Source organism: Hyperolius riggenbachi, chromosome 3 (genome assembly GCF_040937935.1).
Source record: "Hyperolius riggenbachi isolate aHypRig1 chromosome 3, aHypRig1.pri, whole genome shotgun sequence".
In the NCBI taxonomy this organism is placed as follows: Eukaryota; Metazoa; Chordata; class Amphibia; order Anura; family Hyperoliidae; genus Hyperolius; species Hyperolius riggenbachi.
In genome coordinates, this window is record NC_090648.1 from 298249731 (window position 1) to 298268774 (window position 19044).

Consider the following 19044-nt stretch of genomic DNA (forward strand, 5'->3'; position numbering starts at 1 on the left):
AAACATAAATAGCCAAAATACCCTGCCCCCTTCCTCTCTTAACAGCATAATTATGCAGAGAGTACACAAAAGATGCTGGTTTGCCCGGCACTGAGTATAAGGAGGGTAGTAAGGTCTGCTGCACCCTATGAAGATTAATACACAATCCCGTCCTGTTCCTTGCTGTACCTGGGGTCCTACGTGTGGAAGCGTGCAGACAGATATTGTTGAAACAGGAATTCGTATATAGCACACACCAGGCAATCTGTGCACCGCTTCCTTTAAACACTTGATTTATTCTCCCATACAGTACATCAGCAGGTATATAGGCAAAAGTCCAGTGACAGCATTTTCATGCACATTGACATTAAATTGATCTGACCTGTGCCATGGACGGGTGCGGGAGGGTGACCAGGGGAGGGGAGGACTGCCCTCAGATCAATTTAATGTCAATGTGCATGAAAATGCTGTCACTGGACTTTTGCCTATATACCTGCTGATGTACTGTATGGGAGAATAAATCAAGTGTTTAAAGGAAGCGGTGCACAGATTGCCTGGTGTGTGCTATATATAATTATGCAGAGTACCAACCTTAACAAATAACTTAAAGTGAAGGCCCCCTTATTAGGCAGTGTGTCCCCACAAATAACAGTTTGAAAAGCACCTTTCAAATTACAATTATGTAGTGTGCCCATCTAAAAAAAAAAAAGGCAGAATGCCCCCAAAATAACAATTATTGGCCAATCAAAGTGTGGGAACACATCCTACAAAGACACTGGACCCAACCAGGCTCAGGGTGGGATTAAAAAAGCGGCCGGTACTTAGAAAGGAGTGGGTGTAAGTTAGCAGTTTACGCTATGCAGCATTACAACACATAGCATGAGCACAGGAATTTTTTTTTTGCTCAATTTAAGTAGTCTTGTTTAGAGAATCAAGACCATAGTGCCTTAAACAAAACAAGAGGGCCACTCAAATAATAATTAGACTACAGTGCCCCCCATCATTATATTGATTAATAAGAGCTGGCCTCATCTCGGTCTACGTCAGCACTGATCTTTTTGTGCACGTCTGGCTGGGAATACATAGGGACCATGGGTGATGCTGTCTGGTAGTGACATGTCACCGTGGCAACAGATGACACATCACTGCTAACTAGGCCAAACTGCAAGGCTTTCACCAGCCCAATCACATTGTCAGTTGCAGCATGTTTGGGACAATGAAACCCATTCAAGTCAGTCCACTAATCAGTGACATGTCAGCACTGCCATGTTGCGGTCTGTTGCTGGGCATGAACAACTTCCTCATTCCCAGCAACAAAAGTAGGCTAAATTAGTCAATTCTAACAATACTTCCAGTATCCAGTAATGAGGCAAAATGTGGAAAACATCAAGGGGGCCGAATACTTTTGCAAGCCACTGTGTGTGTGTGTGTGTGTGTGTGTGTGTGTGTGTGTGTGTGTGTGTGTATATATGTATATGTATATGTATATATATATATATATATATATATATATATATATATATATATATATATATATATATATATATATATATATATATATATATATATATATATATATGTGTGTGTATGTATGTATGTATGTATGTATGTATGTATGTATGTATGTATGTATGTATGTATGTATGTATGTATGTATGTATGTATTATATATATATATATATATATATATATATATATATATATATATATCATAATGATATACTGATATACTGTATATATACAGTCTTTTGCAAAAGTATTCGGCCCACTTGCAGTACACTGTAATTACTTGCAGATACACTGTAATTACGTGACGGATTTTGCAGCGAGAGGCGTCGGGTGATCGGCCGCGGTATGTATAATGACAGGGGAGTCTTTGCAGAGCTGCGCGGGGGCTTCTAAAGTGTGCGGCGACCCGACGGGGAGCTCTGGGGGTCTCCTTATTAAAGGAGACCCCCAGATGCTGCGGCGACGACGTGCGTTAGCTGGTTTAGACCTGCTTTTTGCAGGTCTAAGCTAACGCTCATGTCTGCCGGGAAGCATCGCTTCCCGGAGGCATGAACAGGGTAATTGGATACCGTGTTAAAAACTCGCTGAGCGATTATATCGCCCAAGCGAGTTCTTTTCCGCCTGGGGGGGTCTAAAGTTTAGTAAGATTAGGCGATGCCCCCATCGCCTAAGTTAAGAACTCGCCAGTGCTTAGCGCTGGCGAGTTCAGCAATAGAATATGGCCCTATATCTCCAGGAAGTTACATACATTTTGGGGGGATTTTTATACTTACTTCATATCCCCTGTACAGGTTTTATGCTAATGAAAAAACTATAAATTTGGGTTATGATGCAACAGATCTGCTTTGTATGGGGAAAAGGTAACTTTTTTCCAAATTATATTCAGAGATTATGTGACTTTTTATTAATTGCATTTAAAGGGGGCTTGGAAGTTTTACTTGCATTGAAATACATCCATGGCTATACTTGGTATTTCCTGGTGATGTTGATCCATGGATTTTGGATAGTGTGGACTATCCAGTGGTGGCTGGATAGTGTACTGGTTAAGGGCTCGGCCTCTGATGACCTGGGTTCAAATCTCAGCTCTTCCTATTCAGTAAGCCAGCACCTATTCAGTAAGGAGTTTTTTGGGCAAGACTCCCTAACACTGCTACTGCCTACTGAGTGCGCTCTAGTGGCTGTCTTGCAAGCGCTTTGAGTCCGACAGGAGAAAAGCGCTATACAAAAAAAAAGGAATTATTATTTTATCTGATTGCCATCTGGAGTGGAGAAGGGATTTTTTTTCCCTTTTAGGGCTAATTGATCCAAATCTTGTAAGGGCTTTTGCCTTCCTCTGGATTAACTGGTATATGGCAGTAAGGATGCAGGCTAGTGTTATTATGCTAGTACCATACTTTCTGGTGGAACTCGTTTTTCAACCCAACTAACTATGCAATTATATTACAGTTCCAGTGGGACACAAGGTTAGATTTACTTTGTTAACTGTGCCTTAAGTTCAAACAGCAAGCAAAATTCCAGAAATGTTTTTAAGCACCTAGGCAATAAGATAACTAGCTTCTGACAGCTAATTAGTGTAATCAGAGTAAACATGTGGATGTATGTGAATGCCTACCATCAAATGTACTGCTTCTTTTCATGGCATAATGGGGAAAAAAGAAATCCCTCATGACCTAAGAAAAAAATTGTGGACCTCTCAAATCTGATTCACCCTTGGGTACCATATTGGTCTGTATAAACAATGACATGGAAGTATATACACTATGGGACCAGACAATCATCCGAAAACATACAGATAAGTTCATTGGCTTCCCTCTAAATTGGTCCTAGACTACCATACATACACTACACGATACATACATAGACAACATATGACTATGGTAGGGAAGATGTTGGCGCTATATAAATACTAAATAATCATCATCATACCGCTCAGGAAGAAGACGTATTCTTTCTCCTTCAAAGGAACATGCTTTGGCACAAAAGCAGCTTTTGAATCCCTTAACCATATCCCAACAGCCCATTTTGCATAGATAAGTGACGTTTCTTAACTCTTTCTGTACTGGAAACAATATGAGACTGGTTTTTGTGCTACTAATGTTCTATTTCTTAGCTATAATAAACATATAAAATAATTATCTCATACGTTTATTTTCACTTCAGATTCCCTTTAAGTGTGAAGGAAAATGTGTGAGGCTTGCAAGCCAAAGAACATAGTTCCACTCATCAAGCGTGGGGGTAGACGCATCATGTTGTGGGGTGCCTTGCTGCAAGAGAGACTGGTGCTCTGTGCAAAATAGAGGAAGGAAAATTATGTAGACATACTGCAGTGACACAGTCAAGGGCCTATGGGCCCCACTGTATATGTTATATTGGGCCCTGTCAAGCGAGGAGTTAATAAAAGTGCAGCCAAAAATGGGTGCAAGTTAAATAGAAGACGCTGGGACCAGCCGCTAAGCTATTAAGTGGACAGCTGCGATTAACTTTTTATTGTTATCGGGGCTCCAATTAATTTGTGATTTATGGTTTTATTGTTAAAGGAAACCAGAGACTTCGAAAGCAAAAGATTTTATACTTACCCGGAGCTTCCATGCTGTTCAGCCTCAGTCAGCCCCGGTAACTGGCTCAGTCGCATCAGTCGGGGTCTTCTGCGCATGCGCCGGAGGTGCTTATAGGGCTAGAGGAAGCCCTGGGTAAGTATAAATTCGAAGTCTCTGGTACACTTTAAATGGCGTCCAGCTTTCATTAAAAAAGGGAGAGTTATTAGTTGTCCGGGGAGGGTTTAATAATCACTGGGGAGGGGGGGTCTTAGGGTTAGGCACCACCAGGAGGGTCTTAAGGTTAGGCATCACCAAGGGAGTCCTGTGTGAGAGTAGGAAGAGGTTAGGTTATAGTGAAATATCGGCAAACATTGCCGATATTTCACTATATGAATCAGGTTATAGAATATCGGTAAGTCTACCGATATTCTTCTACCGCAATTAAATTGTTACAATCTGAAAAAAAGGATGACGGACTCCGGCACTCCAATGCAGAGGTAGTTTATTCAAGCACGGAATTAAATTGTTATTTATCATTTGGGCCTAAATTAGCTGGAAACTAAATGTATGCCTGTCAAGCACTCTATACATAGCAATTCAAATGGAGCACTAAAACCTGTCAAAGACATCCGCAGCATCAGAACTAACTGAAGACAAACTCAAGAGATAATTCATTGCATGTGTAGTAGCAATATCTATTACTTTCCTGGTGTCACATATTACTATTTTTCATTTGAGAGGTTAAATTTTAACTCTAAAATGCGCAGAGCTGTGTAAATTGTATCGTGATCAAGATTTGGACCTGGGATTCCAGGTAGTGCATAGTGCAAGGTAAGACTGCAAATGTTCAATCAGTCAGCAATCCAATGCTTTGTGAAACAGTAACCGACAGGTATATGGTAACATGAGCTTTCTATTCCAGAAGCAGTTTTGAGAGGTTGCAAATGGTAATTGCAGCGTGCACATTACAGCAACACGGCTCCTTATTTCATGCTACCCATATGTTAAGATTAGCGATATTGTGTTAAGTAATTGTAAAACAAACAACTGAAACTTAGATACAATGTTTTTTCAAGGATTATTTAGTTTACATTACAAAATAAACTAAATTGAAATGCTTACATTGGCCCTATTATTTATTGCATTATTTTAAAAGCAGCAATTTATTTTGACACCAAAAGTTTTATAAGCACTGTAATTCTGAAGAGTTTAGCAAGGGTTTAAAGATTCAAGGGTTAAACTAGGCTCAAGCAAACCAGAATGGAAAACTAATGAGATAGAGAATTTCACCTCCTAAATAGGACTTCCCTGGAAACGCAAAGTCATATTTGGATTTTTAAAGGACAACTATCCCCAAAAATGGGTAAATAGTAAAATACAAGTGAATTACCGGTAGTTGTGGCTTTGGCAATAAAATGCACTATAAATTACTTGTTCCCTATTTTCCTATCACTTGCAGTAGGTAGTAGAAATGTAACAGATCTGACAGATTTGGCACCAATCCATCTCCTCACAGGGGGTTCTCAGGAATGCCTTTATTTTCAAAGCACTCAATGGATGGCAGTGTCACAATCCAACTACGAGAACAGTGTGCAGAAGAGGACACTGGCTTTCCAGCTTCAAAACGCAAAGAAAATACTAGGAGTTCCCCATGACGAGACGGATTAGTTCAAAATCTGTCCGATTTTTACAAGCTACTGTGAATGACAACAACATAGGAAAAATAACTTTATAGTGAATCTGACTCTGGGACAAATGTACAACTACATATACAACTACCAAATACATGTATTTTAGATGTTACAAATTTTTGCAATAGTTGTCCTTTAACCAGTTCCCCACCACTGTATTGTGTATCTACGCCCCTGTGGACTTCACTTTAGCATCAGGGGCTTAGATATACGTACCGCGGTTTTTACAGTGACACGCGCACACACGGCAACCCCGATTTCCCCGAGTCTTTTGCGATTTCCCACGGCAGATTACTGATCGGTACTCACTGATCACTGACCCAGCAGTGAATCATCTTCTGGCATCAATGAGATGCTGTAGTGATTCACATCTTTTCACTACTTCCTGTGTCCTGTTCAGTTCACAGGATAGTATGGGGACATCTAGTGGCCAAAAATAAAAATACATCTATAAATGGTAAAAAAAAAATATACCCAATTTTAACCCCTTATTCCTCCCTCCTGTCTGTATCATTACAGATATTGTTATTGTTTAAAAAAAATGACAGCATTAAGAAAATTATAAAGTGTTACCGTAGGGACTTTTACAAATTAGGGCTTGTAATTATTGATCTAGTATAAAGAAACGCAAACGGAAAAAATACACCTTTATTTCCAAATAAAATATTGTGAAGATACATTGTATTAGGGACACGATTTAAATGTTGCAATAACCGTGACAAATGTGAAAATAAAATGTGTTTATCTCGGCACATTTTATTTTAAAACTATAATGGCTTAAAACTGAGAAATAATTATTTCTCTTCATTTTTTTTTCTTATTACTTTTTTTAAAATGCAGCTAAAATAGAATAATCCTTAGCAAAAAGTACCACCCAAACAAAGCCTGTGGTGAAAAAAACTATGTATAGATCATTTTGGTGTCATAAGTGGCATTAAAGTTATTGGCGCATGAATGGGAGGAGCGTGATGTGTGAAAATTCATTACATTACAGTAAAATTGCTGTGCACAGGCAAGTAGCAAAATGCATGTTTCTAGGATATCTAGGTAATGCAGTTTCTGTGAATTGCTCAATGCATGCTATGTTATTGTCGGAAGTGAATCCATGCAGCAGCTGTGCCAATTCATCCTTATAATACCATTGGTCACATTCTAACGTTTCTTGTAAATTCCCATTAACCTTGTGTACATAAATAAACAAAAGAGGGGAGCGCTTTAATGAATTACAAAGCTTGCGCAATACAAAATGCACTTATTATGAGAAGGTAACATCAAGCATAAATCTGGGCTTAGAAGGCCCTTACAACAGTGTCCAATGGGGTGCAGACTGGGAACTGCCATAGCCAATGGCAGTTGGGATCAAGTTGGAGGGAGTATCGAGGGTGCCTGCTGTGGTGCTAACATGTGTCGGTGACGTCACAACACGTTTCAGCGTATCCCCGCCTTCGTCAGGTCATTTGCCTATTTGCCAAACAGATGTGCACTAGACATCATCTTTAGAAACAACAACTCTACTGTGTGCCAAATTCACATTACCACCACCGCAAACATAAGCTTGTCCACATCCATAACTGCCTCATGCAATTATTAACAAACTGTAATATCACCATATAAATCTGTCTGCAGAAAATAGCTAAAATAACATTTTTGCGTTAAGTTTGGCTTTAGACTGGTATTGTAACACAATAAAAGGGCATGTTCATCTATAGTAAGGAAACCAATAATGCTCAGAGGCAGATGTATAGGTACTAATAGCATATGCAACACACCTGAGGAATGAAACAAAACAAGACTAATTTGCATTTAAAAACAAGTCACTATTATGTGGTACAAACGTTAACAATACAAGCGATCCACAGTTACAAATAAGTCATATTGCACAATACACACATGGTATATGCCAATAGTCACAGTACAGCATGTTTTAAGGCAAGTTATGATCTGGGTCAAAAGTACACATCAGAAAGTTAAAGATATAATTAAATGCAAAAAGCAAATATAAAAACTACCCAAGAGAAAGGAGAATACAAATACATCTAAGGCTGCTGTAGCAAACAATATGTATACAAAGTCATATATAGCAAGCCACCAGGAACAGAGCATACAAGCATGAATCAAAATGTACAGTGCCATAATCAAACAACAAAGTAGTCAAAAGGCTTCTGTGAAAAGGTGAATGCCTATATAAGGAGAGATCCACACACAGTCTTCAAGGAACAACTTGCTTTTATTGTTCTAATGCACACCAAATCGTCCCAGCCAATGATTGTTTCGGGGCCAATCAGGTCCCCTTTATCAAGGCATAAGCAGACAACATATTCGTTGTTGCTTATGCCTTGATAAAGGGGACCTGATTGGCCCCAAAACGATTGTCGGCTGAGACGATTTGGTGTGTATTATATGTGTGCATTGGAACAATAAAAGCACGTCGTTCCTTGAAGACTGTGTGTGGATCCCTCTTTTGACTGTTGGAGTATCGCTGCTACGGGTTCCAGCACCATTACTGCTCTACTATAGGTGTGCGATTCTTTTGATTAAATGCCTATATAAGGAGACCAACGTTTCAACATGGTTACCTATCTCTGAAGAATGGCCTTGATATGAACTCAAAGGTTTATGTACACTAGTCTTTAACGTGCATGAAATATATTTTGATTAAATCCATATCCATTTGCTCCTTTCTTTTCTTCTCTCTTCCCTTTAATAGTTAGGCTGATAGGATATTTGCGGTTATCCGAGAGAAAACAATCGAGACATTATTTCACTGTAGTGGTATGTCTCTACTTTACAAAACTACTAAAGACTATATTTCTTGTGATCATATGTTTAAGCAACAATTTGATGTAATGACTGCTCAGGGGCATAAGACTAAATGATCTAAATAGCTTTACTGATACAAGATCAAACAATTCTTCTGAAACTTAAAATGATATCCTGTAAACCATGTTAAAAGTGTCCTTACAATGGTAGTTTTCAGGAACATTAGGCTAATCATGCCCTGCGCACAGGCAGCAGGTGGTCCCATAGTTAATCTATATTTACAAGAACACAGAGGAAAAGATGCAGTTATATTGTGGTGCAAGTACAACTGCAATATATGATAGCTATGCATTGTGCTATTAAAAAAGAAACACTATAATCAGGCAGCACAGTGGAATACTGGATTCTGTTTTTCCTCCACGTCCCAAAAACATAGGTAAGTTAATTGGCTTCACCCACCTATTCACTTGAGGTGAACCTCAGTTACAAAAAGAAATACCTAAGAAGGAAGCCTCTGGATCCTATAGAGGCTTCCCACGCCATCCTGAAGTCCACTGTTGCCAAGCATGGACCCCTGAAAATTACAGACAAACGCTTGTCGGTATTAACTTTAGGGCTGCACTCCTCTTCAGGCATGAACGCAGACGTTCTGACAGGCCAATTCAAGATGTATCCAGCTGCTGCAGCCAATACATGAAGAATGCTTCTTTTTTGCAAACTGTGGCGAGAAAGAACGCAGGATGGCCAGACTTAGCAGGCCAAACCCCACAAAAAGCATCCACTGTCTGAGTTGCTAGGTGTCACCCCCCCCCCCCCCTCGCTGTCCCTGCTACTCCTTGTCCCCATTCCACTGTTTGTGTTGCTCCGTGTCCCCTCTCCGGTGTCCATGTTGCTTCGTATGCCCCCTCCGCTGTCTGTGTTGCTCCGTGTGCGTCCTCCACTGTCCGTATTGCTCTGCGTCTCCCGTCATCACCTCTTTTCTGCTGCTCCACCAGGATTTATGGTGCTGGCCACAAATATCCATCTCCAGAGCTTTCTTTAATCAGTACAGAGCGGGAGACAGAGGGTTGTGAATAGGGCCATAAATCCTAACAAGAAGTGAAAAGTGGAGGAGGACATGGAGCAATGCCATTGGACTCTCTTTTCTTGCAGGAATGCTTTCTTCTGAACTTGGCCAGCCAGGACCAGTCATTTTGCGTACTTGTTGGCCAAAGTACGAAAAAAGAAGCATACTTCATATCTTGGCAGCAGCACCGGGCCCCCTCTCAAATTGGCCAGCCAGAACCCTGAAGTGCTCATAAACACAAAAAAAGATATAGAAATCCAAATGAAGCCATTACATGTGTCCTACATTACAAGTGTCATCAGAAGAACATCATTCTGCATAATTTAGTGTGCTTCCTTGGAAAAACTCTGAACTGAGAGATGAGAGAGTGGGCAGAAAGCAGCAGCAATAGAAAGGGGCAGTGCTTACTGTATCAAATTGCCTTTGTATTACTAGCTGTCTCTAAGCACATGCCGACTGTGGCTATTGGTAAACCTGGCAAGAATGATCTAAAGCAGGTATGTAGACTAAAGCGAAAAAAATTGTTAAAACAAATAATTTTTTTTTTATCCCTGTAGAGAACAATAGAATTCTCAGTTTCATTTTAGAGATGTACACCAGAGACAATTATTGGACAAGTTTTCTTTCAGACACATAAGTCCCACAGGGTAACAATAATACAGGTAATTAAGGTATAGCAGGCCAATAATAAACTCACCATGCCGCCACAAAGACTCATAATAGCTGGATGCTTTTCCATACCATTAACATGGCCACTATAAAAACAGTGTTCGAGGTCTGAAGATTCAAGGAAACCGTACACTGGCTCTCCAATATGGACGACACTGTATGAGTCAGCAATAAAGTCTGCATTGATGGTGAGGTTAAAATGAAAGAGCTGTCCATAGGCAGCAACATGGTAGTATGTCCTATTGACATGAGGCTGTGAATTCTTAACATCTGTGTCCCTTTTCCTTCTTCTGAAGTGTTGGGTCTGTGGAAATGTGTCTCCAAAGTCATTTATTCGTGAAGGTATAACAATCTCATATGATGAAAGGGTTTTCACAAAATCGGCTAAAAAAAAAAGAAAAAGAATAAAGTAAATAGAAAGAATAGCCAGAATCTACAGATGTAAACAAGATACATGCGCACATTTGTTATAAATGTTACGGCCAGAACCCGAAGTGTGGCCACTTCGCGTTCTGGCCAGCCACTTCGGGTTCTGGCCGGCCAATGTGCGAAGTGGCCGCAGCGCAGCGGGCAATGTTAGAAATGTAATGTTTACACTTATTTTACGGCCGTCTTGCTGCGGCCAAATGTATTAAAAGTTGCTTAATTTAATTAAATATAGCCGGCGGCAATGTGATAGATGAAGCCGCCGGCTTTCGCACTGCCTCCTCCTCCTCTTCTCCTCCCCCTCTCCCCCCCCCCCGCCTCTCTCCTCTCCCTGCCTCCTATACAACATACGGAGCAGCCGGGCGGGGACACGCGTGTCCCCTAGAGTCGTTCGTCGCGGCAGGGGAATCCTGCCGTTCCTGCAGAGCGGGTGCGGGCAGAAGCAATGTCTGCAGCCTCCCCGCTCTGCTCTCCTGCCACGACGAACGACTCTCCCGGCGGCTCCGTATTGTATGGAAGGCAGGGAGAGGAGAGAGGCGGGGGGGGGGGGGGGAGGAGGAGGAGGCAGTGCGAAAGCCGGCGGCTTCATCTATCACATTGCCGCCAGCTATATTTAATTAAATTAAGCAACTTTTAATACATTTGGCCGCAGCGAGACGGCTGTAAAATAAGTGTAAACATTACATTTCTAACATTGGCCGCTGCGCTGCGGCCACTTCGCACATTGGCCGGCCAGAACCCGAAGTGGCTGGCCAGAACGCGAAGTGGCCACACTTCGGGTTCTGGCCGTAACATAAACACTAATATAGGTAACATAGTTCTGAACATGAGCATAAATTGCACTGTGCATGCACATTGCTGGCAATTCAGGTTCGGGACATTGTACAACTAGTCATTTAAAATAGACATACGATAGCTGTATCCGGTGAGGCGTCCTCAAGTATAAACTCTCGGGCAAAAAAAAAACAAAAAACAGAAAGAACAGAAGAGCCAATATAACGTAGTTTAAAGAGACACTGCAGGGAAAATAACGTAATGAAAAAAGTTCTTAATTTTTACCATAATTATTTATAAATGATTTAGTTAGTGTTTGCCCATTGTAAATTCTTTCCTTTCCCTGATTTAAATTCTGAAATGTATCACATGGCGACATCTTTACTGCTGGCAGAGATGCTGCTTTTTTTGGCAATTGGTAAAAGCTGTTATTTCCCACAATGCAACAAGGCTCCCACAGTGTGATATCAGTACCTAGGTGTTGACATCACACTGTGGGAGGGGTTTCACCACAATATCAGCCATACAGAGCCCCCAGATGATCCGTTTGAGAAAAGGAAAAGATTTCTCATGGGAAAGGCAATATCGCCTACTAATTGGGATCAAGTTCAATCCTTGAATCCTTGGTTACAGTTCCTCTTTAAGACAATGGAGCTAAAAGCAAGTAGAATACTGCTTACAAAGGTGGGTTGCTAGAGGCAACCACAATAGATGGCATGTGGAGTAGTTAGCAGCTCTTCAGAAAATAAAAAAAATAATTACTGGATAAAATCCCAGGGAAAGCAATGTTTTTTATAATAAAATGAGGGCGATTTAAATTTATTCGAAAAAAGTTTCTTGAGGTTGATGTGTCTATCCAACTGCAGATGTACAATTCATACAAGTTACAGTGCTTGGTTACAATACTGCAAGTTCAACAGCCTGACAATCACTTAGGCAGGGATCACACTTCAGGGAATTGCATGTGTTTTTCTGTGATGCAAAATTGCATGAGAAAATGCACTTAATGATTCTTTATGGACAATCGTGTTCAAGTTCTTTTCAACTGCGTTTGTCCATGTCAAAAAATATACAGGCTCAATTCCCTTTTTTCACACCCTACATGTGATTCCTGTTGCTGAAAGTTAGCCAAGTGCCAAAAATGTTGCTGTTTTCCGCAGAAGCAAGTGTGATCTTGCCTTTCAGTTCTTTGAATAAGTGACTCTACATGTGGAAAGGCCATCAGACCTGCCATGTGGTGAAACTCACCATCTTTGTTTATTTACTGCTTGAGAGCTAGTACACAGTGCTCAGTTGTGTTACATAATAATTCTGCATGGTAACTCACTGCCTATACAGTTCTATGGGCCTGTTCACAGTGCTGCGTTGTAACTGACCACGTTATTCTTTGTATTAAAGTCTATGTCCGGTCTCCATTGCAGTTCACACACATCATAACTAGGGTTGTCACCTCATCCCTTTAAATACTGGCACATCTAAGTTATACAGGTTCTGGGGCTACTCACATATAATCAGTGCCTAAACTGCATCTAACTAGCCACAACGCATGTATAATTCATATGTGCCAGTATTTACAGGGATGAGGTGGCAACGCTAATCATAACTAGAGATGTATCGAACCTCCGATTTTCGGTTCGCGAACTTTCGCGGAGGGTTCGGTTCGCGCGAACTTTCGCGAACCGCAATAGACATCAATGGGGAGGCGAACTTTAAAATTTAGAACAATTTCTGCTGACTGGAAAAATGATAGAAAAGATGTCTCAATGGGTCTAATACCTGGAGGAAGACATGCTTGAGTAAAATATGCATCAAAAGTCCCAGAAAAAAATCTGTATTTACTACAATGCAGTGTTTTAAGGTCAGAAATCTCATTGAATGTTCAATTGTAGGCCTACACTGCTTTATGACATCAGGAATCCCTCTCTCCCGCACTCCCGGAGGGAGGAGGGTCTCATCGTCCAGGGAATTGTAGTATTTCAAAAGCCAGCTATGGTAATGGTAATGGTACATGCAAGGCTGGCTTCAGCATGTAGTGTTGGTGGTATAGTGGTTAAGTCAGTTACCTACCACACACTGAGTCCTGGGTTCAATTCCCAGCCCAGCCTTGGTTCAATTCCCAGCCAATGTGAGTTGGCTTTTGACATGCTACAAATTGTTAAGCAAGCTAAATTTTCTCTTGGATTGATCATAATGGTACATGCTAGGCTGGCTTCAGCATGTAGTGTTGGGGTATAGTGGTTAAGTCAGTTACCTACCACACACTGAGACCTGGGTTCAATTCCCAGCCAATGTGAGTTGGCTTTTGACATGCTACAAATTGTTAAGCAAGCTAATTTTTCTCTTGGATTGATCATAATGGTACATGCTAGGCTGGCTTCAGCATGTAGTGTTGGTGGTATAGTGGTTAAGTCAGTTACCTACCACACACTGAGACCTGGGTTCAATTCCCAGCCCGGGTTCAATTCCCAGCCAATGTGAGTTGGCTTTTGACATGCTACAAATCGTTAAGCAAGCTAATTTTTCTCTTGGATTGATCATAATGGTACATGCTAGGCTGGCTTCAGCATGTAGTGTTGGTGGTATAGTGGTTAAGTCAGTTACCTACCACACACTGAGACCTGGGTTCAATTCCCAGCCCGGGTTCAATTCCCAGCCAATGTGATTTGGCTTTTGACATGCTACAAATGGTTAAGCAAGCTAATTTTTCTCTTGGATTGATCATAATAGTACATGCTAGGCTGGCTTCAGCATGTAGTGTTGTTGGCGGTATAATGGTTAAGTGAGTTACCTACCACACACTGTGATCTGGGTTCAATTCCCAGCCCAGAGTGGGTTCAATTACTAGCCATGGTATGTGAGCTGGCTTTTGAAATACTACAATTCCATGGAAGAGGAGACCCTCCTCCCTCCAGGAGGAGTGAGAGGGAGGAATAACAATCAGCTAGGAACAAGCCTACAAGAGCCTAACTAAACTCTCCCTAGCAGAGTCTGTCAGCAGCTGTCCCTTAACTAATTACTGTAGGCAGACGAGTGAGTAAAACGGCTGGAGTACCTTGCCTTTTAAAAGGGGGCGGTGGGGCTCCAAGAGTGAGTGTAGTCTGATTGGTGACAATGTGCCTGCTGACTGTGATGTAGAGGGTCAAAGTTCTGCTCAATGGAGCATTATGGGGCGAATCGAACTTTCGCAAAAGTTCACCTTCGCCGGCGAACACGAACCACCCAAAGTTCGCCTGGACCGTTTGCGGGCGAACCGTTCGGGACATCTCTAATCATAACGCGTGCATTATGCAACTGACCACTGTGAATCCAGACGAGTGTGTACTCTTGAATCTTCATGTTAGTGGCTTTTGCACTGTGCCCAGTGAGCTTTCCTTATTTGCACTGCTTGTAGTAAGAATACTCGAATGTTCTCTGATGCTCTCCAGCACTACAGTATGCCAGGCACGTTAGATGGGGACTCTGATCTAAATGATCACATGACCGTGATCATTTCTAGAAATGTATGAAAATAGCATTTTAGTGATTAGTGATAGTCATGTCTAGAACTCATGGAGCAGCATGTGATTGATTTGGTCAGGAGAGATAGATGTGTAAATATCTGATTTGCTACTCATAATCATGTGCTAAATAAAACAGGATGTGATGACAGCAAATCAGAGCTATTTGATTTATAACTTTAATTTTGTAAGAGGTGGGTTTTATTAATTTAGGAGGGCTTTTTGATTTTCCTGGATTTTGAAAATGTCAGCATATGGACAGGCAGAAGGAGCGATGCACTGTACATTTTTGTTTCTTGGAACAATAGTATGATGGAGTAAAATATAGTATCATATTTCACCTCCAAGGGTTTTCCCCTTAAAAAAACAGAGCAAATTTCAGCGCTCCTTCCATTCATTCACTTATAACCACCAATTAGGCTTTCTTTGGGGGCTACTTTTTGCTAAGGATTATTTTATTCTAAATGTGTTTTAGCAGGAAAAATAAGAACAAAATCATTATTTCTCAGTTTTCAGCCTGTGCCACCGCAAGTAAAACCCACACATTTTATTTCTCTATTTGTCCCGTTTATTGCAAAGTTTAAAATTTTTCCCTAGTACAATGTATGGCGGCAATATTTTATTTGGCCTAACTTGCCTAATCTCCATGCTCCATCCAGTGACTGACTAAGCATTACCTTGTACTCATACTGTGCTGCATGATCTGGTCTTTCTTGTATTCAGGTATTGTCATTTTGCTGTATGTCACCCCTAAATATTGTATGTATCCCTATTTATTGTTGGCGCTTTATAAATACAATAAATAATAATAATAATAATTTGGAAATAAAGGTGCATCCATCACTAATTACAAGCCCATAATTTAAAGAGTAACAGTAATATACCCTCTTGACCTACATATTAAAAACTTTCAGTCCCTAAGTTAACTATTTATGTTTTTTAAATATATATATATATTGTAAGGCTTGGTGGTGTATTCTCCACAGTCAGCATGCAACGCATGAGCTGGCGTGGAGGAGGTACACACACTAGCACAAGGAAACAGGCTATCCCTAGTATAGTGGAGGGGAGGACTGACTCCAATAGGAGATTGTGGCGCACAGAGCCGGTGCAGATCTGACAGCCACAAACAATGCTTTCGTTATAACGTCTCAGCGCAAAGTAGCGCTGAGCGCACAAACCAGAACTGAGGAGATCAGGACAGGTAGACAGAATGAACGCTTGCTAGCTAGCGGCTACTTAGCGACAGCAAGCGTCCAAAACCAGACAGACTGGAATGAGGCAGCCAATGCGATGCGGCGATGGCGTGCCTCACAAAGACAGGCCAGGATAGTCCGAAAATAGCAGGATTAAGATAGATGAACGTAACACAGATAAATATACAAGAAGTATGTTTTCCTAGCGTATTACAATTACAGCTATCAATGAAACTATTTGTAACGTCTGACTAACATATGTATATATCGGCAATGAACCGATATATGACATAAGCAGGAACGCTGACTAGGAATGGAGTAACACAGGGAACAGGACTCAGAAGGATTCGCTATCTCTTCGCAGAGATGAACGCAATCCACAAACGGTAACAGAACAGGATTCAGAAGGATTCGTTATCTCTTCGCAGAGATGAACGCAATCCACAAACGGTAACAGAACAGGATTCAGAAGGATTCGGTATCTCTTCGCAGAGATGAACGCAATCCACAAACAGAACCAGGAGCAGGGTAACTACCTCAGCACGGGTGGTCACGGTACGCGCAACCTACCAAAACGTGCTGGAAAGCTGACTAACTGCACACAGGATATAAACAGTTCGTGTACGTATACATCAGCGACACTGGTGTATCAACGTAACACAAATACAAGGAAAATAATAAACGTGCTGGTATGCATATATATTGGCAATGAACCAATATATGATGCAAAGACCAGCAAAGTATCTTTATAACAAGAAACACGATCGGGGGCTAAAGCGACAGCAAGGCAGGCTTAAGCTGAAGCTATGAAAACCCAAGGAAACCCTGCAGGAAGCAGATCTTTATACTGAGGTCATCCAATGGGAGCAGACATGCAGATTCCCACACAGGTGAATGATAATCAGTCACAAGCTGACAGCAGGGAAAGACAGACAAATCTATGCAGCTTGCATGGAAATAGATCAGAACTGCCTGAGCTGCAGCACTACTACTTCCAGTAATAGCTGCTGCAGCAGCGATCATTACAGTACCCCCGCCTTTAAAAGCGGATTCCAGACGCTTTTCAAAACTGAAATTCCCAACAAAACAGTCTGACTGATAATTCATGATGACCGGGACAGCCCGGCAAGACCAAATTCCAGAATCAGTCCCCACAAGACTGGACCCATCAGAACCAGAACCTACAGAACCATGCCCATCAGTACTACAAGCCCCAGTGTGACACCCATCAGAACCATGATTTCCAGAAGAAAGCCCTCCGAAATTCCCTGAGCGATACCCACCGCCTTCCAGGAACCGTTCAGAAATGCCAAAGCCTTTGCAATGCCCACCGGTACTGTCTTTACCAAGACAAAACCCACTGTTGAACCAGTCCAAGGCACCAGGACAAGTTTTCTCAGAGACCTCCCAGAACACCTTGAAGCTCCAAAGAGATCCCCATAGGTCAGAATGCCCCTTAGGCTCACATGGAGAACTATCAAGAACCCCTATGGAACCTAGGGCAATTCCCGAGTCAGGGCCACAAGGACAAACATCAATATCAGGGCTTTCAGGGACCAGAACCATCTCTGGGCATGCAGGCAGACTGGCAACATCAGAACGTGTTCCCACTAAGGAAGCATCAGAGCACGCTAACACCTTAGACACACTTGGGCATTCTGGCACACAAAGAACATCTGGGCACACCGGCACAAGAGAAACCTCTGGGCATGTCAAGGAACTGTGAGCCTCAGGGTCAGCCAAGACAGGACCAAAACCAGGACTGGCCAAAAAAAAATCATCATGACTAAACTTCGCAACTACTGGACTTTTACACGAGAATGCTGGATCAGACTTAGATGTCGCTGATTCCAGCAAAGTCAGTAACAAATCAGATTCAGGGGCACTAACAAGACAGGACAAATCTTCTGATGTATGCACTGAACCAGATAGGGACTCCACAACTACCTCTGGACTGGACAGAGACTCATTTAATACACTGGATTGGAGCTCATGAGGCGCTGCAGAACAAGTCAGTATTGCAGCAGCCCCCACTGGACTAGGCAAAACTGAGGAATTCCCTGGACAGGAAGGGGACTCTGGAACCTCTGCCACAGCGGCCAGAGAACCAGAATCTTTCAGGATACAGGGCTGGGTTTCAGGAACACTCATCAGACCGGACTGAAATTCTGAGATTTCTATTATTTTGACCAGAGAATCAGAATTATCCATGTTACAGGGCAAGACTTCTGAAACATTCAGAGGACAGGGCTGGAGTTCCTCGGCTGTTACAACACTGGAGAGGGACTCAACATTGGTTAAATCAGACTGTGTACAGGGCAAGGTATCTAACACACTTGCTGACGAGGACAATATTTCAATGGCTTCTGCTTTGCTGGACAGAAATTCATCAAGTTTTATTAGAGCAGACTGTAATTCCAAAACAGCTGCTAGACAAGTGAATATTACTGCAACACCAACTGAGGTAAGCAGTGCCTCAGACCCTTCTGCTAGAGGGTTTGAAATATCCAAAGTACTGGGTGAAGCATAAGGCCCGGTTCACATTAGCGGCTGCTATCCGGAATCGCCGTGCCGGAGCCGTGCCGGAGCCGGACCGCATGCGGACCGGACGAAACGGACGCATGGCATAGCAATGAAAGTCTATGCGACCGTTCACATGCGTCCGTTTCGTCCGGACCGGAGCCGGACCGGATCCGGACTCCGGCGTCCGTTCCAACATGCGCTATTTTTTGGTCCGGCAGACGTATCCGGACAGGAGCCGGAATGTTGCATCCGGCCAATGGAAACCAATGAGAACCGGAGAGCGCACAACACACTGGCTATAAAAACCGGATGTTGTACCACACTTCCTATGCTGACTCTATGGTATGGTGGCCATTTTGGATGGGGATCACATGGCACCAGCGTTCACAGAGTGGAGCAGCAGTGACTTCATGCTGG

The 19044-nt window shown here is 42.1% G+C and overlaps 1 protein-coding gene across 5 annotated transcripts in view; it reads right to left on the minus strand.

The window, feature by feature from the left end:
* The window catches only part of ADAMTS20 (ADAM metallopeptidase with thrombospondin type 1 motif 20), a 229355-nt gene that overhangs the window by 185479 nt on the left and 24832 nt on the right, over window positions 1-19044 (minus strand). For all 5 annotated transcript variants that reach the window (XR_011030416.1, XR_011030417.1, XM_068276563.1 and 2 more), the window contains exon 2: window positions 10240-10595. Coding sequence is in view for 3 of the 5 variants with exons in the window: in XM_068276563.1 (XP_068132664.1) it covers window positions 10240-10595 (356 nt within the window). In the remaining 2 variants the exon portion in view is untranslated. The remainder of the gene's footprint in view (window positions 1-10239; window positions 10596-19044) is intronic.